The 27,081-nt window shown below is 40.0% G+C and overlaps 1 protein-coding gene across 1 annotated transcript; it reads left to right on the top strand.

Moving 5' to 3' along the window:
• The first annotated feature begins 16,287 nt into the window (after positions 1 to 16,287).
• PDE6H (phosphodiesterase 6H) lies at positions 16,288 to 19,675 on the top strand. Its single transcript, XM_063076351.1, has 3 exons — positions 16,288 to 16,421; positions 17,455 to 17,495; positions 19,599 to 19,675. The coding sequence occupies exons 1-3, from the start codon at positions 16,288 to 16,290 to the stop codon at positions 19,673 to 19,675; spliced, it is 252 nt and encodes an 83-aa protein (XP_062932421.1).
• Positions 19,676 to 27,081: the final 7,406 nt, after the last annotated feature.

Raw genomic sequence — 27,081 nt, 5'->3', positions numbered from 1 at the left:
ATGAACTCAGAGAAAGCTTTCAGCTCTGAAAGCCGTCCATTCTGAAATGTGTCCACAGAGAGCCTCAACAAACAGCCTGGGATAGAGGGGAAGTTGCAGTTCAGGCAGACATTATGGCTTGTCTCTCCCTGTCAGTGTGCCCTGGGGCCAATTGCTTAATTTCTCTGAGCCTAGTTTTCTCATCTGTGAAATCTTCGGTGCTGCTGGAAGGGTTGGAAACAACGTGTGGTATAGCATCTAGCAGGGTTGCTGCCTTAGAGTACGTGCTCCGTAAATGGTGCAGACAAAGAAAATCACCACCACCATCATCTCCATTTTAAACTTTGATCCTTTTTTTAAAAATTCAGTATAATGTGTATTTATTTTTGTGGGGTATAGTGTGGTGTTTCAACACATGCATATACTGCACAATGATTCACTTAGAGTAGATAGCATAATTTTGTCCCTGTTAGTCCACCCCTTATCTCTCCCCCACCCCGCTCCTAGCCTCTGGTTAACCATTATTCTATTCTCTACTTTTTTTTTTTTTTTGACACACAAAGATTAGTATCCTTATTGCAAAAAGAACTCTTAAAAATGAATTAGAAAAACCTAAACTGAAATTTGGTGAAGGACATGAGCAGATAAGTCTCACACCCAAAGAAATACATGATTAGTAAGTATCTTCTAGGATCTGGTTGCGGGCAGGGCTATCCCGGTCCCATGTCTCAGGATCCTGGGCATTGGGTTGGCTCTGTTGCTGGCCTGGATGTGCAGTGGCAGTGGGTGTGGGGCAAGGGCCCATGGCCTCAGGCTGGCTTCCCTAGACTTTGATTCTTATTACTCCAGAGCAAATATTAGAATGACCGAAAAGAGTCATTTTCATCTAAGTGCTGACCATCAGCCCACATATATCTCAAAATATTTATTACCTCCTCCTTCTTTGAAGTTTTCCACCACAAATGTGTTATCCACCCTCTCACTCCACCAACTTTTGAGCACTGCTTTGTATTGTTAAGTGATTATTTTCTGAATATTAGACTTATCTCCCCATCCAAAGAGAAAATGCTCAAGGAAATGGTCATGTCTTACATACCTTGTGTTCCTTGGAGTGCCTGGTGTAATACTTGGCTGAATTGTGAAAGAATCTGAGTAAACTTCTTCAGTAGAAACGCATGTGACTATTCGACACAGTTGTGCCTGCATTCTGCCCACCCTCCATCTCCTTTCTCTGGAAGTATTGCCTTGGGGAGGATGAGCGTGAGTGTGACCATACGACAGCCGGGGTCACTGAGACCAACTTTTCATCTTCTTCTCTTCTTCATATATATGACATATCGAACTACATTATGCAGTATTTCATAGCCTTGGCATAAAGGTTCACTTTTTGATTTAACACATTAATTCCTGGTTCTATGCCAAGACCTGTGCGTAAGTACAGAGATAAACAAGACACAGTCCTAGACCTCAAGTTGCTCACAATGTAATGGGGGAAGACAGAAATAAGTGAATGTAAAATGTTTTGTAACACAAGAAAAGAAAATACTCTTGGAGTATTTTGAGAGCACGAGCAAGGATATCACGGAAGGCTTCTTGGAGAAAACGATACAGTGTTCAGTCTGGAAGGATGGTAGGTGTTAGGCAGTTGATGCAGGAAGGGTTGGGAGTGGAAAAGAAGGCGTTTGAGTTGGAGGAGAAGTGTGAGCAATGACGTGGCATCCTAAGGGGTGGGAGGTGCAGGGAATTATAAGGAAGCAGCTCAAGGTTGCTGGAATGTGAAGTGCTTGTTACGTAAAGATGAGAAACGTGCCTGGAGTGGGGCAGGGACCGGGTCTGAATCACAGTGGACCTCTTATGCCATGTTAATGAGGAACTTGGCTTGATCCTGTCAGAGAGGGAGAGACATTGAAAGTAAAGGAAGGATGCCATGGTCTGAATGTTTGTCCCCTCCGAAGCTCATGTGGGAATGTGGGAGCTTGGTCCCCAAAGTGGCAGTGTTGAAAGATGGGGCTTTAAGAGGTGATTGGCTCATGAGCACTGTGCTCTCATGAAGGGATTAATCCATTTGTAGAGTAGAGGGTTAATAGTTTAATGAGTTATCGTGGGTGTGGATGGTGGCTTTATAAGGACAGCAAGTGATCACATTAATAAGTGCTCGCCCAGGCCTGGTTGTATGATACCCTATGTCACCAGAGGACTTTGTAGAGAGTCCCCACCAAGAAGGCCCTCACCAGATGTGCCCCTTGGATCTTGGACTTCATGGCCTCCAAAACTGTAAAAAATAAATTTTATTTCTTTATAAATTACCCAGTTTCAGATATTCCTCTACCAGTGACAGAAAACAGACTAATTCAAAGGACATAATCAGTTTTGTGTTTTACATAGTTTCCTGTGGTAAACTGGTGCGGATGGATTTGATGTGAACAAAACCTGTTAGGAGACTGTTTAGGTCTGAACTAGAACACTCATAAGAGATGTAGACAGAGGTGGTCAGACCTGAGGAAAATTTAGATGAAATTGGCATGACCCGGTGACTGATGGAAGGTGAAGGACAAGGGAGGGGAAGAATAAGGAATCACAGATACTGTCTGGATTTCTTGCTAGAATGATGGTACCCCAAACTAAGACAGAGAATAAACAAAAGGAACAGATGTATTAGGGGAAATAATGTCTTGAGTTTGGATACGTTGAGTGTTGAATTTGAAAAAACGGTTTCAGAGGAGGTGTGCTTTCTAGGAGGTGATTTCTGACAGACAGTAAGATATATAAGCTTGGGTTTCAACCCTATGCTAATGATTTATGTATCATCAGGCTATTGATGGTCCTTTAAACCAGGTTACCCAAAGTTTGGTTTGTGTACCCACAGATCTGCACCACCCAGGACCTTGTTAGAAATGCAGTCTCAGGCCCAGTTCAGACCTACTATATCGAAATCTCTGGGGTTGGATCCAGAAACCTATGTTTTAAAAATCTTTGCAGGTAAACTGTAAAGTCTGGGAAACATTGGTTATGTAAATGGATGGTATCACCCAGAGAGCATGCAGGAGGAGAAACTGGTCAAGCGTGGAGAAATCCTGTTAGCTCTACTTTGAGGTACAACCTGCGGCTGCTTCTCAACCTCACCTCCACCGGCACCCTGTCCTACCATCATCACACCTCTGCTGGACTTTTACAACAGTCTCCCTACATGTTTTCCTTTTCCCTGATAGCCTCTCCAACAGCCTGTTCTCCTCACAGAAATCAGAGTAAAAAACATATTCATGATCACATTGTTGCCTGTTTTTCAAACCTCTAGGGACTTTTCATCCATTCAGAATAAAATGGAAGTCTTCACCATGGCTCACACATTGGCTCACTGGGGTAGCCAGCCTCCAAGACAGCCCCAGTGATCCTGAGCCATGATCACGTTGTATCAGGGTTGGTCTGTGTAGCCAACAGAACATGGCAGAAGTGATGGCATCTCACTTCCAAGGCTATGTTATAAAAGACGTTGTGCCTTCTTCTCTCTTGACCTCTCTTAGGTCACTCATTCTGTGGGAAGCCAGGCGCCGTGTCATAAGGATGCTCAAACCTCCTATGAAGTGGTCCGCGTGATGAGGAACTGAGGCTTTCTGCCAGCAGCCACACGAGTGAGCCATCTTGAAAGTAGATCTTCTGGCTCCAGGTGACTACAGCTCCAGCTGACAGCTCAACTGCACCTTCTGAAAGACCCTGAGCAGGAGCCATCCATCTATGCCACTCCTGTATTGATCCTCAGAAACTGTTGAGACAGTAAACTTTTATTGCTACAAGCTGCTACATTTTGGGGTAACGTGTTATGCAGCACTAGATAACTGATGCACTCATAATCTGGACCCTGCAATACTGCAAACTTGTCTCCTAACACTGAGCCATCAGTCCCCACTACCCTTGCTGATCCTTTCATGAGAAAGGTACCCATTTTAGGGATTATTCTCTCTGCATACTCATGAATATGCCTGCTTCATTTCCTTCTTTATTCAGGACCCTGCTCAAATGTCAATCTCTCAGAAAGATCTGCTCTAACTATCATATCTAAAATAGTGCATGTATCCCATAATCCTGCTTTATTTTTTTTAGCATGTAAATTCTCTTGACATATTTTCTATGTACTTGTTTTTCTGTTTATTATCTATTTCTTCACAAGAATGTGAGCTCAACAAGGACAGGGACGACTTTGTTATAGTCATTGCTGTATTCCAGAGGCTAAACACTGCCTAAACACATAGCAGATGAAGTCAGAGATGCCTACAGAGGAAGGAGAGGAGGAATGGCTTGAGAGGGTGGAGGAAATTAGGACAGCTCAGGGAGAATGGGAACCGTTGTGCCAGATGACTCAGGTCACCTCGACTTCAGCTGAGAACAGATATTTGATTGCTACTATGTTTAAGTTGCTCTGCCTCCTTCTTATGAATATTAGAATAATCAATTTTTAACTTTATATTTTGAAATACTTATAGGTTTACAGAAGGTTTAAAGAAATGTACAGAGAGTCTCCCCCTCCACCTAGTCTCTCGTCCTGTCAACATCTTGATTAACTATGTACAGCATCAATCCAGGCAACTGACATTGGTATAATTCACAAAGCTCACTCAGATTTCCCCGGTTACACACACACTCATGTGTATGTGTGTGTGTACGTGTGTGTGTGTAGTTCTATGTGCAATTCTTCACGTGACTACCAACACGACCAAGATACAGAACTTTACCACCACTGCAAGGCTTACTTGTTCTAACCTTTATTTTTATTTTTAAAAATTTTTTTACCAAAGTCATCAAAAGAGAAGTTCTACCCTTCTATAGCCACACCCACTTCCCACACCCATCCTTAACCCCCAACAAACACTAACCTGTTCACATCTCTATAGCGTTTTTATTTTAAGGATTATACAAATGGAATCATACATATTTTTGAAATTGGTTTTTTTCAATTAGCATAATTCCCTTGAAGTTCATCCAGGTTGTTGCATGTGTAACTAACTTCATTCCTTTTTTATGGCTGAGAAGTGTTCCACGATACAAATGTACTGTAGTTTGTTTAACTATTCACTCATTGCAGGAGATTTGGATAATTTCCATTTTGGGGGTTGTATGAATAAAGCTGCTATGAACATCTGTGTTCAAGTTTCTGAGTGAACCTAAGTTTCACTTCCCTGGATAAAAACCCAAGAATGCAATTGCTAGGTTGTATGGTAAATCCATGTTTAATTTTAGAAAAACCTGCTACACTGTTTCCATTGTGGCGATACCATTTTACGTTCCCACTAGCAGTACATGAGTGGCCCAGTTTCTCCATATTCTTGCCACCGTTTAGCATTATTGCTTTTTTTTTTAAGCCATTCTTATAGGTGTGTGGTGGTATCTCATTGGGGCTTTAATTTGCATTTCCCTGATGGATGTTTATGGTGAACATCTTCCATGTGCTTATTTGTCATCTATATATCCTCTTCAATGAAATGTTTATTCACATTTTTTGTTCATTTTCTAATTGGATTGTTTGCCTTTTTAAAGTTGAGTTTTAAGATTTTTTTCTTTTCTTAGTATTTTCTAGATACAAAACCCTTTTCAGGCATGTGATTTGCAAACATTGTCTCCCACTATGAAATTTGTCTTTTAATTTCCCTATTAGGGTTTTGCACAGAGCAACCATTTTAAATTTTAAGCAGGTCCAATGATTCAATTTTTCCTGTTACAGATCATGCTTTCACTGACAAGTCTAAGATCTCTTCACTTAGTCCAAGGTCCTGAAAATTTTCTCCTTTATTTTTTTAAGCAAAGTTGTGTGGTTTTACATTTTCCATTGTAGCCTGCGATTCATTTTAGACTTAGTTTTTATACAAGTGTGAGGTTTAGGTGTGAAGTTTTGGGTGCGTAAGGTATGAGGTGTAGGTGAAGAGTCTTCCCCTCCTCTCCCTCCGTTTCCTCCTGCCCCTCCCCTCCTCCTCCTTTTGTCTTGGTCGATGGGAGTTCATCGACAATCTTCACTCCAGCACCATTTGTCCATATTCCAGCACCATCTGTTGAACAGGCTTTTCAAATTCTTAATTGAATTCCTTAATCGAAGCTCCTTAATTGAATTGTTTTTGCACCTTTTAGTTGGGCATATTTGCATGGGTCTGTATTTGAGTTTATTACTCTGTTTCATTGATCTGTAGGTTTTTATAAATGTTCTTTATGAGTTCTCCTATTCTTAGTTTGCTGAGTATTTTTATTATAAATGGGTTTTGAATTTTCTCAAATGCTTTTTCTTCTTCAATTGATACGATCATATGATTTTTCTTCTTTAACCTGTTGATATGGTGGATTTCACTGATCAATTTTTGAATATCCAATAAGACGTGCAAAGTTGGAATAAATCTCGGTTAGTCACGTTGCACTGTTCTTTTTATACATTGCTGTATTTGACTTGCTGATATTTTGTTAAGGATTTTTGCAGCTAAATTTATGAGAGATATTGGTTTGTATGTTTTTCTTTTTTTACTGTCTTTGTTTGCTTTTGGTGTCAGCATAAGTGTGGCCTCATGAAATGAGTGGAGAAGTGTCCTCTTTTCTCTATTTTCTGGAAAAGACTATTATATTTTTAATTAATAAATTATTTTTTCAAGATTAATAATGTCGTTCTGAAGAATCAGGACATAAAATACCAAGGGAAAGAAGGGTCAGCCTTGCACATTCCTCTTTCACATTTAGTGTGTTCCTCTCTGGAGTCCACTGGGCATTTGTCAGAGTGAGCAGCTCAGTCCAGGAGACTCCAAATGTGAAAGAAATGTGACTTTAACGTATGTCTTTCTACTCACTGGTATTTTAAGAAGCACTAAAGAAAGATTAGAGATTAGTGCTTGCGTAAGCAGCTTCCAGGACAGCTACATTTTTAATTCCTTAGTACATGCCCCTTATCTCCTTTCCTACGTGTAATTAATAATACTTTCCCATCTGTCATAAGAGATCAAGAACCAAAGATTGTACAGCTATGGAGTATAGACTTTTAAAAAGGCATTTTATTATATTGGGTTTTGAAATCTACACAGAGTTAAAACTCACTCTTGTGGCATATATACGATTTTCGACAAATGCGTAGAGTTGTATGCCCACCACTGTGGACAAGATACCAAATAGTTCCATCATTCCTCAAAAACTGCATGTGTTTTCTCTTTGAAGTCAACTCATTTCCTCAAACCACAACCTCTGGCAACCAGGGATCTGTTTTCCAACCCTACAGCTGTGCCTTTCCAGAATGTCATGAATAAAATCAGACAATATAGAGCTTGTTGGTAGTGGACTTTTTTTCACTTAGTAATATTTTCCTGTGATCGATCTGTGTCACTGATCTATCAGCAGTTCTTTCTTTTCCTCCTCCTCCTCCTTTTTTTCCCCTTTGACCCAGTGAGACTCCTGCTAGCTTTATTTCTTCTTCCTGTGGGATCTTAGGGTATCCAGCATCAAACATATTTTTAGAGAAATTCCTTGGTGATTGGTCACCTTGCTTAGAGCTATATGGCCCCATTACATGGTTGATAAGAGCAGAGGTGCACTGACCAGAAGTCAATCATCCCCAGACTCTCCCATGGCCAGTGAAGTTACCTGGTGGAAGAGCTCTGTCCAACGGAGGCGGTGTGTGCTGGCTGCTGACTGGCCAGCTTCCTCAAATGCCCTGAGACTTAGGAGCGACAGGAATAGAAAGAGTCAGAAAGAGCAGCCATTTGGAACAGGGAACAATGGGTGCTTTCCCTGAAGGTACAAAATGATGACCAAGATCCTTAGAACTTCTCAGTGTCTGGAACAATGCTGCATTCTCTGCAAGTCTTGCTGAGGGTGGCTGAGTTCCTTGTCTTCCATGCTTCCCCTGTTTCTGATACTTTTGCTCCTTTCAATTGTTCTTTCTTTCCACATGTTCCAAAATTCCTTCTTTTGTCATTTTCTTCCCATTTCCAGAACTTTCTTTCATCGTTCTTTTAGGGTAGCTTCTGGTGACAGATTCTCTTAGTCTTCCTTAGTCTGAGGATATTGTTTCTGAAGGATAAATTCACTTGATATAAAATTCAGGGCCAACAGCTCTCTTCTTTCAGGACCTAAAAAATGCTGTGCTGCTTCCTCCTGATCCCTGTGACTTCTGATGAAAAATCCATTGTTGTTCAAATTGTTTGTCCTCTACAGGTAAGGCGTTTCTCTTTCATTGCTCCCCAAATTTTTTTCATTGCCTTTAGTTTTCTGAAGTTTTGTTATGATGAATATTGGCATAGATTTCTTTGAGTTCAGCCCATCGAGGTTTTCTACCTTCTGTTTATGTCTTTCACTAAATTTGAGAAATTTTGAGTCATTATTTTTTTCAAGTACTTTTTTACCCCCACCCTTTTCTTCCTGTCCTTCTGGGATGCTGATGATAAGAATTTTAGGTCTTTTGTCTATTTTCTCTCTTTTGTTCAGATGGGATAATTTCTATTCTTCTGTCTCCAAGTTCACTAATTCTTTTCCATTGTATTCTCCATCCTGTTTTGAACCCATTCTTTTTTTTTTTTTTTAATGTTGGTTATTGTATTTTTCAGTTCTAAAATCTTTATTTTATTTTTTTAGATGCCTTATTATTGCAGAATGGACATGAACGTTCAGGCTTCTTACTTGGGCTTCTTTGACACTGTTCTGGGGGGTGTGTGGGGGGGTCATTATCACTGGTAGGAGATGAAAGTCCAAGACCCCTATGTGGCTTTCTCTGATACTATGCAGGTGGAGTAAGAGAAGGTCACCTCATTAGAGCTAGGCCAGAATGGAAGTCTTGGCTTCCCACTCAGCGATTGATGATTTGGGCCATATTTTTTTCCATGGTAGTTGACTAGAGGAGGGTGGGTTTTGTCTGAATTTTTTCTGTCTTGCTAGGTTGCATCTCTCCTGGTCATTGGTCTAGAAAGAGTAGGGTTTGGGGGAGAATTTCTTTTGTTCACTCCTCCTCTTGGTGTTTTTGGGTTGCTGCCTTTTCCTATATCCAGTTCAGGATAAACAAAACAAAAGGAAAAGCCAGAAGCCATTTGGTTCCTTCAGTTTTAAGGCCCCTATTTGGTCTCCCTTCTCTTGAACATGTAGAATAATCGTCCGTTTGTATCACAAATGTCCAGGATGTTTAGCTGTACTTGGCAGGAAGTATGGGAAGAAGTGTGTCTACTCCATCTTGGTCCAGTACCAGAAGAAACATAGATTTTTAAGTCTGTAAAGAAATTTAAGAGTTTTCTAATTCTTAACTTTTGAGAGCCATATTAGAATCACTTTAGAATAATTTTTTCAAATTATGTGCTTGGTCTTTCCCCACACTCCTCAGCTGTTGGTCTCCATTTCCTGGGTCTCCCTTGGGGAGAGAAGGGTTGTATCACAACATCCTCCCCCCATATTGAGAATAGCTGGATGACAAACCCTGTTACCGATGAATGTGAGTTATTTTTCACAAGTGTGTTGGTACAGAAAAAAAAATTGAGAACCCTGGCATTCTAAACCATTCATTTTACATATGAGAAAACAGACTCAGAGGTGACAATCTTCTTGCACAGCAGAGAAGTGGTAAACCCAAGCCTGTGTGTGAGTCTAGAATGGCACTTCTCAAGCAATGTGCAAACAAATCCCCTTGAACCTTGTTAAAATGCAGATTCTGGTTCAGTAAGTCTGGAGCAGGGCCTGAGATCCTGCATTTTTAACCAGTGTCCAGGTGCTGCTGATGCTGCTGTACTTTGAATGACAACATTCTAGAACACCCAGTCAATTTACAGCTCTTTGTTTTCACTGCTTTTATGAATTGCAGTCCTTCACCGAGGAAATGGAGAGCATGTGAGGGTTTGACAGATAAGCATCTAAACATTCACATGTCTGGTGTGTAGCAGTAGAGGAAGATGGAAACTGTGATGGGGATACTGAGGAGAGAGTGGAGGGACCCGTCCAGTGGCTGGCTTTGCAAAGTATTTGCTGCCTTCGAAACTCCTCTAATTTTGGTAAAGACCATTGGGAGAGCATATAAACAACTCTTAAGCTGTTTAGTTCCTCATGTAATCTGCTTGTGGCTGCAAGTTAAGAATCTTTCCCTGCCTAGGAAGGATAAATTAATCTTCTTTCTCTATAATCTTATAGAGTTCCATTCTCTAACAAATAACAGTTTGGGGAAGTCCCACTGCAATTCACTGGCAAGGCGTGAAAGGGACCAGCAAACATGCATCTTGGTTCTGCTCTGCTGTAGCATAATAGAAAGACCTATGCAATGTGTTCCCAGGCCTAGGCCTTGCTCCTGCTCCACTACTAATTTTATAGGCAGTTAAGAATAAGTCAACTTCTCTACGATAAATTTGTTGAAAGAACTTAGTAATACTGAGGTATGGGCAAAGACCTATTTAAAATCGTATGAAGTGATACTAGTGCCTCAATGCAGTTGCAAGACTGAGCCAAGCATCTGGTGAATTAGATTGTAGCCTGGACACTACACCATGAAACTTTTAGGGATGGAAGATCCAGCAATCAATTCTCAAATAAATGTCATCAATTCCAATCACTGGCTCTCATTTGGGCCCTCTCTCTGTCAGCTATAACTGAATTTGATATCATTCCTGACTTTGACGTTCCATCTCTCTGAGGAAGTGCACGCAATGCCAGTTAGGGAAAGACACTGTGTGTTTCTCAGCGTCACTGCTCACGTGCATCACTCTCTTCTCTCCAGTTATCTAGCCCTATAAGAATTATGAAACTGTGTGTGTGTAAGAGAAGGAAAGGGGGGTTGCAAGAACTAAATGTGGGAATGGAGAAGAACAAAAGATATTGAATTACAAACTGAAAATCTGCCCTTGGATATCAACACTTTGTGTGTGTGTGGGGGGGGGAATTCAGTACCTGTTTATCGGTAAGAGAGAGCCTACATCAGTTTTGTAAGTATGTATAATTATCAGAAAACTCCTAAGCCTGCCCTAGTTTCGCCCCATCTTCTTCCAACTTCTTTGCACCTGGGTGGTGTTCGAAGCTTATGACGGTAGGATTAAGTAGCATGAGAGTATTACAGAGAGATAAATCAGGATGCAGAGATCCTTTCATCTCTCATGAGGAAGGCAACTGGACAGCTTATAGGAACAACATTCTGCTTCGTGAGTATTTCTCAACTTCTGGTGAGTTTGAACAGGATATAATTGAAGGGTGTTGGAGGGGTGATCTGGTTCTAAAACAAGGAAATGGAAAGAGAAAGGCTGCACCTGTGGGCCTGGACTGAGGCTGTGGATGGAAATGGGAGAGACCATGAAGAAAATACACCCAGACCTCAGTATAAGCTGCCTGACAAGCTAACCAGTGGGACTTGATTACTACAAGGTCACTGCAAACCTTGATTACTGAATTCATTTAGAAGGAACCCCAAACCGACCCTCCCTTTCTGTGGCTCCATAGCAAACAGTTTGCTGGGAAAGGAGGGATCCGGGGCATGAATGGCCATGGAGTAAACAGTCCTTTACCCCCAGGATGGGATTGAAAACTTGGCCCTGGCACCAAGAGGCTGCAGCAAGCGTGTGAGGTGGAGGAGAAGGCGAGCCAAGGGTGGCTCGAGAGTGACCGCAGCGCGGTGCAGGGGCTCAGCCTTCTCCCCTTGAGGTTAAGGTGTTTGTTTTTCCATTCTGAAGCAAGGGACTTGCTGGGTTTTTGTTTTGTTTTGTATATGGTTTTCGTTTGGGTCTCGCTTGGCTCTCCAAATTATCTGATTCTCTATGCCTCAGCAGGACCCTGACACTTACGGGCCAAGCCCTTAGTAAAGAAAACAATCCTCCCGCTCTTAGATCCCCCAACCCCTTTCCTAGTCCGTCGACAATGGAATTGTGTATCTGCTGAGAAAAAGGGAACTGAAAGTCTAAGGCGATGATACGAGCACCAGAGACCCCGAATCAAGAATCTCCTGAAACTGCTTTTTCTTAGCGGGAATTTATGGAGGATCATTCTCTATAGCTTTATACAGCTGAGATTTGCTGCCTCGAGTCTAAGGTGACTCTAACCGCAGTTGCAACAAAACTATGCCTTAAAATATTACTTTGGTACATCCACTTCTTTCTGAAGAAGAGATTTGTAATCTTCAAAAGGGGAAGGGCTAGCATTGCTTTAAAAACAGGAAAACATTCTGCCTCACAAAGAAATGATTACTTGCCAGGTTTGAAGGCAAAAATGTGAAATCTCCTATTATAGCTAAAATTAAGTCTGATGCTGGATTTGGGATTATTCAGCTCCAGGATGCCCTAGGATTTTCTGGGAAAGCATGCTCAGGATGAGTTTAGCCTTTGACCAAAAGGACTGCCTTGCAAGGCAGGAAAGGGTGATACTGGTTCTACTTTTCTCAAAGTTTTTTCAGAGACAACTGGAGGGTAAATCTGTGACAGAAAATCTGTGGGGATTCGTTGACTGTCCAAGCTACTCAGAAATGAAACACTGCATGTGCTACACACGGAATAGCAAGTATTACCCATAGTGCAAATCCTGAGGACCACGAGGACCCAGGGATTAACCTGGCAACTGTTATGTAGCTCTTTCTGAGGAGTTTCTTTTATATAATACATCTGGGTTAGAATTAGACATGAACACTGTCCAAGCCTAAAGGTGCAACTTTATATAAACATGCAGAAGAAACTCACGAGAATATGGAAGGATATGGAAGTCAAGTATGATTTTTAAGTCCTTTGGGGCTGCTGTTAGGGATGTCAAAAAATTTCAAGTAAAGCTTCTTAAGACAGAAGTTTGAGACCAGAAATAAGTTAATAGCTGGGGCATTTGAGGGGAGATAGGATCAACCAGCGAGTGCTCATGGCGGTTGCCTCTCTGGCGGATAGCAAGGGCTGTCCAGCGGTTGGCCTGGAGAAGCGGGGCACGGATTCCAGGTGAACATGTAGCATAACCATAGATTTGTTTGCACAGCTTCCTCAGCTCCCAGAAGGTCTAGAGTATACTCATTCTTTCTTAGCACTTTGCATCAGACACTCTACTTGCATTATCTCCTTTAACTTTCCCTATAACACTAAAAGGAAGTTATTATTTGATTCATTTTATAGCTGAAATGAGGCCCAGAGAGAATTATGCAACTTGTCCAAGTTCACATAGCCAGTTTTGTGACACAAGAATTTGAAATTACCTCTATTTGACTATAATGAGCATACTGTTTACACCGTATTAATCCCAAATGGTAATTTGACTGATTAGGGTTACTTTAGGCCCCCACATTATAAAACTCTGGATCCAACATAATAGGATCCTAGTTAGGATTGCCAGATAAAGTGGAGCATGTCCAGTTAAATTGGAATTTCAGATAAACAAAAGATGAATTTTTTTTAAGTAGAAGTATGTACTATGAGATGTTTGTGATATGATTTTACTATAAAATACTTTGATGTTTATCTGAAATTCAAATTTAACTGGGGGCCTTGTATTTTTATTTGTTTAATCGGGTAATCCTAATTTTAGTAGGCACTACAGGTGAGAGAAAGGAAAGTTTCTGGTTTCTTACTGCTTTGAAAGAATTGGAGGATCCAAAAAACTTGACCTGAGAGAAATTTTCTAGTTTTCTCCTATGGCTTTGGCAGAGCCAGGACGTGTCAGGCACATGGTATGCCCTGAGCACAGTGTTGATCTTGGCTGTCCACTGCCGACTCCCATGGTCCCAACCACACTTGGGAAGGCACAACCCTTGCCTGTTGACCAGGCCAGACAGGGCGCCCAGCACAAGCATTGGATGCAGTGAGCAGAGGAGCTGGCAGTGCATTTCCTGAAGCCACTGAGGACTTTGTGAGGTGCCTTCTCTGTGGTCTGCTGGAGAAATCACAGGGTCAGGATCTCATGACCCAAGGTTCAGGGTATTCATTCACTTTCTTCATTAACTTATTCACTCATTCGGCAACTATATTTGGCACACCTCCTATGCACCAGGCACTGCTGGGCGTTCTGACACTACAGAAATGAACAAAAACTGAAAAAGCAGCCTCACAATGCACATTCCAGTGGTGGAGAAAGGCAGGATTCACAGCATGAGCAGGTGGTCCAGGCGATGGCCAGGTTTCCCGTCATTGGTCCCAGCTAACAGGTTAGCCGGTGCGTTTGCATTGAACAAGTTGAGGAATGGCAGAAGAGAAAGAAAGTAGTAATTGGGGAAAAGAAAATAAGAAGAAAATATATATTGGAGGCAGGGATAATAATTTAAACCCGACTTTGGAAGTAATAGAAAAAGTTATGCATTTGAAGTTGTACATATAAGATCTGAGGGGTATGCACTGTGGCAAGAAAAGAGAGCAATGGTTAGCGTGAGCCCGAGATTGTCAGGGAGGGTTGAAGATAAGAATATTAGCATCAACCCGTAAGGGGTAAGATAAGGAATCCTGTGTAAACAGAGCTCCCAAGCACTAGATTATGGAAGGGGTTGATTCAGGGTAATAGCTTAAGCCTATTTGGAAGTTCTTACGGAGTTTTTCAGAATCTTTCTTCCCAGGGTATGTTTTGTTGATTGTTGTGAAAGAAAGGGTGAAAGAAAAAAATGTCATCCTAAAGCTTAGCACATTTATTTTTTTTAATTTATATTTCTCAATAATTTTCTTTGATTTGTATTTGAAAAATGTCAACATACATTTCCATAGCCAAATTAAAGTCTAGGACACCATATTGGATAGGTCCATGATTTGGACTGGGGAAAATGGTGAAGATTTGTGAGAAATGTGAGCTGAAGAACCTTATGCCTGGATGTAGAATTAAAGCATAAACCTATTACTTAATCACCCTGCATTAACTTCTCTATTTGTGCATGTGTGTATTAGGATGCATTGAATATATCCATGGGTGTCCGTATCCCGGGATCAGAGCTCCTCCTGTCTAGACAACTGTATTGTCATCCCCCAGAATTAAGAGTAAAGTCCCTGGATCATGTGAGAATTAAACAAAATAAGGACTATACAGAAATAGAGCCCATAAAAAAAATGCTCAACAAACATTTAGAATCAAGTTATTTTGCAGCTGGATAGAAGAATACATAAAGCATAAAGAACCTGTATGTGCTGTAAAAGACTATAGATATCAATTAGTTCATTTCTTTTCTTTACACGTGGTAGAACTGGTAACAGAGGGGAAATACACCATTATGATAAATTCACATAAATACCCAGCAGTGGAATTGCTGGATCCTATGGCACTTCTAATATTAGTTTTTTGAGGAGCCTCCATACTGTTTTCTATAATGGCTGTACTAATTTACAGTCCCACCAACAGTGTGTAAAGAGTTCCCATTTCTCCATACCTAGTATACCAAAGAGATGCCTGCACCCTTATGTTTATTGAAGCACTATTTACAAAAGCCATGATGTGGAATCAACCTAAGTGTTCATCAACAGATGAGAGAGGATAGAGAAAATACGGCCCATATACACAATGGAATACTACGCAGCCATGAAAAAGAAAGAATGAGATTATGTCATTTGTGGCCATATGGATGAGCCTGGAAGACACTATGTTAAGTGAAATAAGTCAAGCACAAAAAAATAAATACCACATGTTCTCACTTATACATGGGAGCTGAAAAAAGTGGGGTCATAGAAGTAGGGAGTACAGTTAGTTGTGGTAACTAGAGGTTGACAAGGGGATGAGGGAAGGGGGATAGGAAGAGCTTGATTAATGGATACAGAATTGTATCTAGATAGGAAGAATAAGTTCCAGTGTTTGTTAGCTGCTAGGTGTCTAGAATTAACAAAAATTTATTGTGTATTTTCAAATGGCTAGAAGAGAGCAGTTCCAATGTTCTCATCTCAAAGGAATGATAAATGTTTGTGGTGATGTGTATGCTAATTAGCCTGATTTTATCATCACACAGTGTATACATGTATCAGAATATTACTCTGTATTCCATAAATATGTAAAATTATTACATGTCAATTAAAAATAAAATTAACAAATAAATAAAAAAGAACTCAAATTTCAAAAAAAAACCCCCAAAACACATAGAATACGGATGGTGGATTTTTTGAAACAAGGTATCTGCCTAGACTTTCAAGTTTTTAAATTTATTGGCTGTCAGTGTACACCCCACTACATTGAATGCTTCCAATCGTTTAGACCATATTTTCTTAAAAGTCCCTTTAAAAGATGGTTATATCTCCCCTTTTGTGTCAATGTGAAATACTGAGCCTCTTTATCAAAGTACTTTTCTCTTGCAGGTTAGAGTAAAGGTTTAAGAGATGGTCCCCGTGACTTGAAAGGTCATCTTTTTTTATTTCTCTCACTGTCTAAGGAGCCTGAAAGAAAGATATCAGCCACCTAAGGACCATCAAAATGAGTGACAACACTAATCTGGTTCCTCCAGCTTCAAACCAGGGTCCCACCACCCCACGCAAAGGTCCTCCCAAGTTCAAGCAGAGGCAGACTCGTCAGTTCAAGAGTAAACCGCCTAAGAAAGGTGTGAGAGGGTAAGACCAAGATGAAAAAGAAAACTTTCTATTACTTTTTTTCCCAAAAGACTGTTTTGGTTTTGAGAAATTAATACTCACAATATTAAACAGATCTACAAAAATTTCCACGCCATCCTCTGTTTTCGTCTCTAACTCAATCTTTCCTGAATTGTGTCTTTAGCCTGGAATCCTTTTCCTCTCAGCTCCTGGCTCTACAACCAAATTTAACATGGCAAGTGGAGCCTTTTACAATAACCTTTGACTTGGCCTTTTGGGTTTTTCTTGACCATTCCTCTTCGCTGACATACCGTGTGGTTTAATCTGGGATACTGAATCACTGGCCATTTCCACAAAACAGTTTATTTTTCTGGCTTTAAATCTTATGTCTTGAGTTCTTGATTTTTCTCTTTCTCTCCTTGGTAAAATCCTATTTACTTTTCAACTCATGGCTCCTTAGTTAATTTCTTTTTGAAGCCACTGTTGATTCTCTTAAATGAACTATCCTTACGTTCATGTTTGCATCTGTGACATTCAGCTATCACAACTTGTATTGCTTTCTATTGCATTCATTTATTTACATCTGTTCCCTGAGACTCAGACCCCTCAGAGAAAATTTGTTTTTTTCCTTAACTCTCTATGGCTAACACAATGCCTAGTCCATAGTAGATGCTTAGTTAACGCTTTTGAATAAGTGAGCAAACAGATGAATCAGTCATTTTATAGTGCTTTTATATCGCTTTCTCATTTCAATTTTTATTTTAAAAAGTGAAGCTTGACTTACCTTGTTCCACTGATAATTCTTTCTGACTTTCAATTGTCCCAGGCCAAGTTTCTGCAGAGGAGAAATCTCTCTCCACTGGGATACACTAAAACCTGCCCGACTGAGTGAGACTTTCTTATCCCCACTTCGATACAAACAACAGGAGTTTCTCAAAAACAAACACTTTAACCTCTTCTTCTTCACCCTTGAGTTAAGAAACTCTCCATGTGAGTAACTCCAGGGTCCTTTTGCCCTAATTTCAGCTAATTTCTCTTTTATTTTTTTCCATAGGTTTGGAGATGACATTCCAGGCATGGAGGGGCTAGGAACAGGTAAGCCACCCACAGATTTAACTGAAAACTTCACACTTGGAGTTTTAATACAGCTCAGGCCTCATGGCACGGTTGAAAGTTACAAGAAATACCTAAGGCAGCAGATTCTTTGAAGACAGAGAAATGTGTGGATTTAATTTACCCTCCTAAGGAAGTACATGTGTGTCCAGATGCAAAAACCCCAAAACCAATCAGGGTAGCTCCAAAGTGTAATGAATCCTCTTGTTTTGTTAATTAGCTGTTGAGGGCATATAATGGTCAATTGTAGACATCTGTGGTAGAAAGATTCGCAGAGTTTTCTAGCCCAACTTTATTTTTCAGGAGAGAAATCTGAGTCATAGAGGAATTAAGTGACAATCTGAGGCCATAGAGTCAGGTACTGGAAATAAAGGTGGGGCCTGGAGAAACTTCCACTCTAACAGGCAAACCACTCGCTTACTGACTTCCTCTTTTTGCACATCTTCTAACACCCAGAACAGGGTTTTACACACTGAATATATCCGATACAATTTTTTTAATTGCTAGAATATTTTCACTCATTGGATAATGAATGCAATTACTGAATTTTTTTTTTAAATAATAGATTTTATTTCTTAGAGCGGTTTTAGATTTACAGAAAAATTAAGCAGAAAGTACAAAGGGTTCCTATATACCGCCTGTATGATTTTACTCCCCTTGTGCATAGTTTCCCCTATTACTAACATCTTGTATTATTGTTGTACATTTGTTACATTTGATGAGCCAATACTGATAAGTTGTTATTATAGTAACTAAAGTCCATAGCTTACATTAGGATTTATTCTTTGTATTGTACAGTCCTAAGGGTTTTGATAAATGCTTAATGCCACGTATCCACCATTGTACCACTGATCTTTTTACTATCTCTAAAGTTTTGCATTTTCCAGAACATCATATAGTTAGATTCATACAGAATATAGCTTTTCCAGACTGGCTTCTTTTATTTAGCAATATGCATTAAGGTTCCTCCGCGTCTTTACATGGCTTGATGACTCATTTCTTTTCGTCGCTGAATAATATTTCATTGTATGGATGTACCACAGTTTGTTTATACTATTGAAGTTGCTTCCAAGTTTTGGCAAAATGAATAAAGCTTCTATAAACATTTGTGTGCAGGTTTTTGCACGGACATAAGTTTTCAACTCATCCAGCACGCTTTTCATAAGTGGAGGCACTCACAGTAATCAGCGTCCTTACCAGGCAATCCTCAGTGTATTTGCTTTTTGCAGTCAAATGCCACTCCTGGGACCTCAAATAAACTTTTCAGCCATTTTATAAAGCTCACTTGCTGTTCTCCTAAATCAACTGCTTCTGTATTTTGGCCAGGTGTAAACAGACCAGCAAATTCACTTTGGGCTCTAGGAGATATGCTTAACTCTGCCAGCACATTTGGAATATTGTAAAGAGGTTTATGCCGAGAGTAGATCTGAGGTCTTTGACCTGGTTCTAGTCTCATCTCTACAACTGTGTGATATTTTGCTAGTTGTTTAATCTCTCTTGGTGTCAGCCAGCATAGTTGTAACTCGGGGATAAAGACATCTTCTCATCTGTAACAAAGGGCTGGATTAGATGATGCCTTGAAAATGGTTCTTAATACACAATTGAATATAAGCATTTTAAAATGTAAAGGAACCGAAGAGCAAGTTAGAGAAACCCAAGGAACCCATCTGGGAGGCAGTAGGAAGACTGTGGATACCTAAGCCGTGGGAACTTAAAGCACTCCTATATCACATTTTAAGCTGTGGCCTGACTGGAATTTCACTTCTGTTCCTTCTTAGTGCTTGCGCTTTGGAGAGACTCTGTGTGATCAGTGAGCTGTACTCTCACAGAGTACCCCCAGTCACAAGCCATCTCCCCAAAGAGGATGCAGAATGCAGCTAACAGAGATGCCTGGGGGCAATAATTCAGCAATTAGTCTGACCCTTCCTGGGCTACAGGACCATTCTAGATAACTTCCTGGTCACTCCAGGGACAATGAATAGGAGAGAAGAGTGTGGTGTCTCTGTCTGAAAAGTATCTTTTTGAGCAGATGAGGCTCTCCTTGGGGTGAGGTAGGCTTACATGTTTTTCTTTTGTCTTTTGCAGATATCACGGTGATTTGTCCCTGGGAGGCGTTCAGCCACCTGGAGTTGCATGAGCTCGCTCAGTTCGGGATTATATGATGCACCAGAGGTTTTGCCTCTTTCAACAGCGTCTGCTGTAACTTTAATTACTTTTGCCCTATTGACTTTTCAGAGTTTGAAAGTGGTTTCTTTGACTTACATGGTCATTTCCCATCACTTATTGCTAAGAGTTTTCTTAGTGTCAGAATCTCTCTTGCAGTATAGCTCAGCTCAGAACAGTGGATGAAAACCTATTTTTGCTGGGGCACTTCAAACTTTACCACCTTTTTCTTTCAGTTGGTTAGGAGTCATCAATATTTCTCTACATTTTGCTTATGTGTAAGATCTTCAAATATATTTTTGCCAGGCATTCATTATGGTTAGTAGTAGACTTTTAAGATAATATTTACATTACTCCCCTCCCCATTTTATTTAATAAAGGAGATGTTTATGAATCTTGTGGCGAAGTTGTATTTAATGCTACGTACAAATATCTGATGCCCTTTTCTGCGAACCAATTAAACAAAGGAGGCAGTCACACAGTGTATACGAAAGAGCCTAGGGTTAAGATTCAAGTTCAAAGTCTGCTTTGTAAATTTGTAAATTACACACTTTCTGAGTCTAAATTTTATGAAACTAGGAATTGCAGAGGTCCCCTGCAGCTCTCATTGTACAGTTCTAAGTTGCTGGAAGACTGGAGATTTAAACTCAGATCTCTAAAGATGTGACCTTCTTTTCAGCACCCTGGTTCAGAAATGTCCCCTTTCACAGCACCCCTCAATGAAATAATTCTGTCCAATTATAATTGATGAGAAGCCACAGGTTATTTGTAAATACATTGACTGACTTTGTGCACATCTATAATAAATAACTTTAAACAGTCAATTGAAAAGATTTATATGCTATAAGGTTTAGACTCCAGATGTAAAGGATAGGTAGTTAAACCCTTTAAAATAAAATGATGGTTTGCGTCACCCTTGAAGTTGTGTCAAATGTAATGTGTACATAGCTATCTTTTCCCAATACTTTCAAGGCAATTGTGCAAAGCAAATGCTGCCTCTGTCTGACTTGGGTGCTTTGGTACTAACAGTATGAATTTCTTCATTCCAGTTTTGTAATATGTGGTGAAAGAATGGAGTAGACTGACTGAAAGAGAGGCGGGGTGATGGAGAGGAAGGAGATTCGGGTTCCAGTCCTGCGCCTACCAGTACATTGCTCTGTAATTTAGGGTGAATATCTCATCCCTTGGATCCTCCACTTTTCCTGAGTTAGATAATCCAAGGATCATGGCGGCAATCAATTCGATGAATTTGAGGTCCTCAGAGTCTAAGTGTGCAAATTCGAGAAGCTCAGCACCCAAGAGAATTTCTTCTGCTGCAGGCTCTGTGTTAACTATTTTGCAAGATGATCAGGTTACCTTCTGGCCAGAAAACCAGAAGTACAAAAGAAAAAGTAACCTATTAATTCAAAGGTGGAGCCAGGACACTCCAGCAGACGTTGTGGCAAAGTGTGCTTCCTCTTCAGCAGGGCACCTGCCTCCACCCAAGCACCTGTTTTCCCCATCAAACCTGGCCCCGACCTTTGAGTCACCTGCTGCACATGACAGTCTCCTCTTGTTTAGCCTGGGCGTCTTTCAGACAGGGAGGTCTGGGTTCTTCTCCAGCTGGGTGAGACATTTGGTCCACATTTGGCTGACTTTGCAAATGTTTCTCTAAACAGGAAACAATAACTTTGACAAAACAGAATGCACTCAAAGGAACGTGTCCAATGGTTACGATGGAGAAGGATCTAGAAAACTTGCTACTTGATGAACTGCTGAAGAAACTGGTAGTATTTAGCCTAGAGGAGAAAATGACAACTGCCAGTAAAGAGCTGAAAAGTTAGAAAGGTGAGGCAGGATAAAACAGACCTACTTCATGTAGAGGTCCAGCATTTGGTGGTGACCTGGAGTAGATGTGTTTTAAAACCCATTCAAACTCTATAATTCTACTGTTTCTATTCCTAACTTCTCATTCTATCATGCTAATTATTTGTATTAAGAAATATGAAACCCCCTAATGGATAAATAGGAATACAAAAGAAATAAAGGTAAGTCATTGTTCCAGTTATGGTCCTGGCAGCAAAGAGTTGACAAACTTAAACAGAGCAATTGAGGAAGGTTTATCCAAGGTACTATTTACAAAGGCCTGGGAAGTGTTATGGGAGATCTACAAAGGCTAGTACAGTAAATTGGGGCTAGCAACCACATGAGAGCCATTACCAACCCTAGGTCTGAAGGAACCCCAAAAGATCAGCTCTACCTATAAGAGAGGCTCTCTGACAAGACTATGGGAAAGAGTAGAGGTACACAGCCTACCCACAGTCATCCTGTAAGCAATCAGGAGGGGAAGGAGGTAAAACTGATCAATACCCCAATGTTATTCTTCTCCTGTTCTCTACTCTCCTGTTGATACCTCCCATTGGCAAAACCCAGCTGGAAGTCAGAAGGCAAAAATGTCATTGATACAGTCATTGAAGCTCACCTGTAACAGCAAAGAGCGGGTGGGGGAGGGTGGAGAGTGGATGTGAAGGGCCAAGAGGAAATCTCCAGCATAGCAACAGTATCAAAGAACAGATACTGTCTGTCAGCCAGATTTTTAGTCAGAGTTGGGAATTAACATGTTTAAAACCTCCAAAGGTGATCTGATACAAAACACTGGAGTGGAGGAAGGACGACCTCGTATTGGAAGAACATAATAGACAAAAGAGAATCATAACAGAAATAATTTATCATAAAACTTTAGGATTTAGAGAATTTTAAAAAATCTTCAGACACTTTCCTGATCATAAGATCCATTGAGGACCTCGTTAGAAGCACACAAAATTTGGGTCTCACTCTAGATTTTCTAAATAGGAATTTTTAAGGGAGAGATCTTGGAATCTGTATTTTTAATAAGAGCCCGAGGTGATTCTTATATTTGTGCCAGTTTGAGAATGCTAATGTAGGCTGAGCCTGCATTTTTCACATTAGGAATCAGTTCTTAACTTCTGGCCACCCAGTGACCAATTTAACCTGTTCTACCAGTCCCCAGTAATACACATAATACGTGTGAAAACAGAGGCTAACATTCATGCATTCTGACTCTCATGCTGTTTGTTGACTGATATAAAAGCCATGCCTCACCACTCCAGACCTAACCAGTTAAATGCTTCATCAATTGCAGAGAATGTCAGAGTGTTGCACTGAAGCAATTCCAAGAATAGGGGGCCGAACAGGCACCATTATTGCTGAGGACTGACACTTGCCACTGTCTCACATAGCCACCCTCCCTCCACAGCCTCTGTAACTCCCTGTCCTCAGATGCCTTCTCTGACTGGAGCAAGGGAGACCAGAGAGGGAGAAAGCTTTGGTCTCGGCAGGTGGAGGCAGGGACTTTCTTATCCTCCACCTATTTCCTGATCGGTCCCTTCACTGGGTAGAAGTTGGGGCTTATGGAGCCTGTGATGCAGGCGCTGACCCCATTCTAGACCTCAGCAGCAGTATAGTCAGACAGGAAACAGTCTATGAGGAAAATATGCTCCTCTGCAGTGCCCCACCCTGGGCTAAGGTGTACAGTGGATCAAACAATTGCCATTGTACCGTTTACCTCTACTGGGAGAACAGCAAGGACTGTTCACCAGGAGCATCGTGAACTGAAGGCAGGGGGGAGAATATTTCCTTAGTAACCAAAGAAGTGAAGGAGAAACACATATACAGAAAAAAAAATCGATAAGACCAAGGAGGAAAAATGATCACACAAGACCGAACAATATAGAAACTAATCTGATGAGAACTAAGCAAATATGATACCGAATTGTTTTAAAGGGAGAAACAGAAAAAGAACTTATGTTTTGTAAAAAGCTACAGGGAAAGGCTGACACAGGCCACACAAATGATGTACATGTGTAAACTAGCAGATTGCTCCTTGCAACTCTGCGTAAATTGTTTGGCCTTCTTTTTACTTCCTGAGGGCAGAGTCAGATTGATAAAAACTGACATTTAAAAGCAAGAATCATGAGCTGATTGGCAACATCAGTCATACTATCCCCTTTTGCCAAAAACAATCAGGAGGCCTGGGTTCCGCCTGGCTCTGCTATAAAATACTTGCTAGATAATCAGCTAATTCCCTTTTCTTCTTTGGGCTCAAATATTTGAGAATAAAACAAGGATCTTGGATTAAATGATCACCAAGATTCCTTTAGCATAAAATTCTAAAAAAACATGAACAAACTGTTCCCTTTATGGCCAGAAGTTATAAGGCCTAGAGCCTCAGTTTCCAGTTTTTTTTCAGAATGAGTGTTTAACCACTTCCTCTCACATTTCTCCAGGGCCCAGTGATAAAGTCAAATCGTGTATGGTACTGCCACCTGCTGTAATGAGTGAGCACTTCAACACTTGGAAGACCTAAGCATTTCTATCAGAAGACTTAAATCCACATAGCTAATTCTGAATTTGTTCTCATTCTCTGGCCAATTTAAACTGTTGTAGGGCTTGGCTATGGAAAATGAATCCATACACAGGATAAATATAAAAGGGTATAAAAGTAAATGCAGTACAAGATAAGCCTCATTTCTACTCAATACCCTACGTCCCATTCCCATTCTTAGTCAATTCTCACTATCAGTATTTTGTGAATCCTTCCAGAGGCATTCTGTGCATACACACTTATGTGTATACATTTTTTCTTTGCACAGTGATAACACACTACATTCACTGTTCTGGACCTTGCTTTTTTACTTATTTCTTATTGGGAATTGTTACATGTACATTTTGACCTACCTCATTTTTTAAATCGCTGCATAGGTTTCATTTGTATGATTGAAGTCTAATTCATTTATCCAGTCTCATACTGATAGACATTTGGATAATTTGAAATTTTTACATCTTTTCTCAAATGCTTGCATACATATGCCATATTTGCATATAGATTTATCTCTAGGATGGAGTCCCAGGAGTAGAATGAATGAGTTTTGAAGAATATTGTCCAATTCACTTCTGAAGAATTTTGAATCATGAACTCAACACATACAACACATGGAGATCATATTGTGGGCCTGAATGATATCATGAAGGAAGGTGTGGGAAACGGGCAAGGAAGGTAATAATCAGCATAGGAAAAAGAAGCAAACAGTACACTTTGGTTAGATTAATTAAATAAACCTTCCAGTTGATATTTTTTGAGACCTATGATGGGTGAGATCCTTGATAAATTATAAAACATTGATGCACTCAGTAGATATTTATTGAATAAATGGATAAATAATATAATTATAAGATTGTAATTGTAAGATACACAACTCAATAAAGGTGATGAACCATGCTAATGGAATGAAGGATAAAAATCATATGATCATCTCAATCAATGCAGAAAAAATATTTGACAAAATTCAAAATTCCTTCATGATAAAAAATTTTCAACAAATTAGATATAGAAGGAATGTACCTCAACACAATAAAGGCCAAATATGACAAATCTACAGCTAACATTATACTCAATGGTGAAAAGCTGAAAGCTTTTCCTCTAAGATTGGAACAAGACAAGGGTGTCCACTCTCACCACTTCTGTTCAAAACAGTATTGGAAGTCCTAGCCAGAGTAATTAGGCAAGAAAAAGAAATAAAAGGCATTCAAATTGTAGAGGAAGAAGTTAAATTGTCTCTTATTGCAGATGACATAATCTTATATATAGAAAACCCTAAAAACTCCACCAAAAAGTATTAGAACTAATAAGCAAATTCAGTAAAGTTGCAAAACACAAAATTATCATACAAATATTAGTTGCGTTTCTATACAATAACAACAAACTATCTGAAAAATAAATTAAGAGAACAAAGCTATTTAAAATGGCATCGAAAAAAATAAAATACTAAGGAATAAATTTAACCAAGGAGATAAAAGATCACTACAATGAAAACCAGAAGACATTGATGAAAGAAATTAAAAAAGACACATAGATGGAGATATGTCCTGTGATCATGGGTTGAAAAATTAATATTGTTAAAATGTTCATACTACCCAAAGTAATCTCCAGATTCAGTGAAATCCCCATAAAAATTCCAATGGCATTTTTTGTAGAAATAGAAAAAAATATCTTAAAATTTATATGGAACCACAAAAGAACCGAACAGCTAAATCAATCTTCAAAAAGAAGAGCATATCTGGAGACATCATACTTCCTGATTTCAAATTATAGCAGTAATGAAAACAATATGGTACTGGCATAAAAACAGACACATAGACACAAAATAAATCCGTGCATATACAGTCAACTAATCTTCTATAAAGGCATCAAGAATACACAACAGGAAGAGGATAGTCTCTTAAGTAAATGGTGTTCAGAAAACTGAATGTTCACATTTCAAACAGTGAAACTGGAACCTTATCTTACATCATACACAAAAATCAAGTCAAAACAGATTAAAGACTTAATCTGAAAAGATCTGAAACTGTAAAATTCCTAGAAGAAAATATATGGGGAATGCTACTTGACATTGGTCCTGGCAATGACTTTTTGGATATGACACCAAAAGCACAGGCAACAAAAAAAAAGGTAAACAAGAGGGTCTGCAGAGATCAATAAATTGAAACTCTCCAAATTTGCTCTCTCATCTGTAAAATCAAGAAAATGGCATCTATTTTATGTGAGTATTTTTTGAAGGTTATGTGAAATGAGTGTAATGCCTGGCTCAATAGTAAGTGCTCAATGATCATATTGTAATTGCTGTAGTTATTGTTATCATTATGAATCTCTTGCTTTTTAACATGCTGGTAGCCTAGCACAAGGCTGTAGTTTGTTATGAGATCACACTGAAGGGAGCTATCAGCTACGTGACAGCACTGGTAGATGTCGCTGTGTGAGCACGTGTGGACGCGAGCAATGAAGTTAAGAGGAGTAATGGTTTTGGTGGGTCTGCCCACTGCTCTCCATTTCCATCATGACATGGGTGAACTATTACAAACGTCTCCAAATAATCTCCCTGTTCTTTCTCCTGTCCCCCAACCCATCCTTCAGACTGTAGCCATCATGTCTGTCTCTCCAGTATTAAGAATATAAACTCTGTGAGAACAGTGACCTTGTTGTGTCATTCTTGGCTGTGAACCCAGTGACTGTCACGGAACCTGGCACACAGCAAGCAGTCAGTAGATATTTGTTGCATGAATGAAGAGGTGATGAACTAAAAGACCCATGCCCTAGCCGCCTATCTTAGCCTAAAGGCACCCCCCTGCATGTTGACCTTGTCTTCATGAGCATTCACTTGGTGAAACTGGCAAAACGCTAATCCGATCTACACATTCGCAAATGTAGTTCAGTGGAAACTTCCACATAGACTGTCTCTTTTCCTGAAAGTCATGAAACTTCATAAGAACTGTCAATTAGAGACATATCTACTAGCACCTTGCTTGCGTACTTTTTGACTGGTTCAGCAGAATTCTATTGCTCCATGTT

Source organism: Cynocephalus volans, chromosome 12 (assembly GCF_027409185.1).
Source record: "Cynocephalus volans isolate mCynVol1 chromosome 12, mCynVol1.pri, whole genome shotgun sequence".
Lineage (NCBI taxonomy): Eukaryota > Metazoa > Chordata > Mammalia > Dermoptera > Cynocephalidae > Cynocephalus > Cynocephalus volans.
Note: the sequence above shows the minus strand (reverse complement) of the source record. Positions and strands in the feature narration are given on the sequence as shown.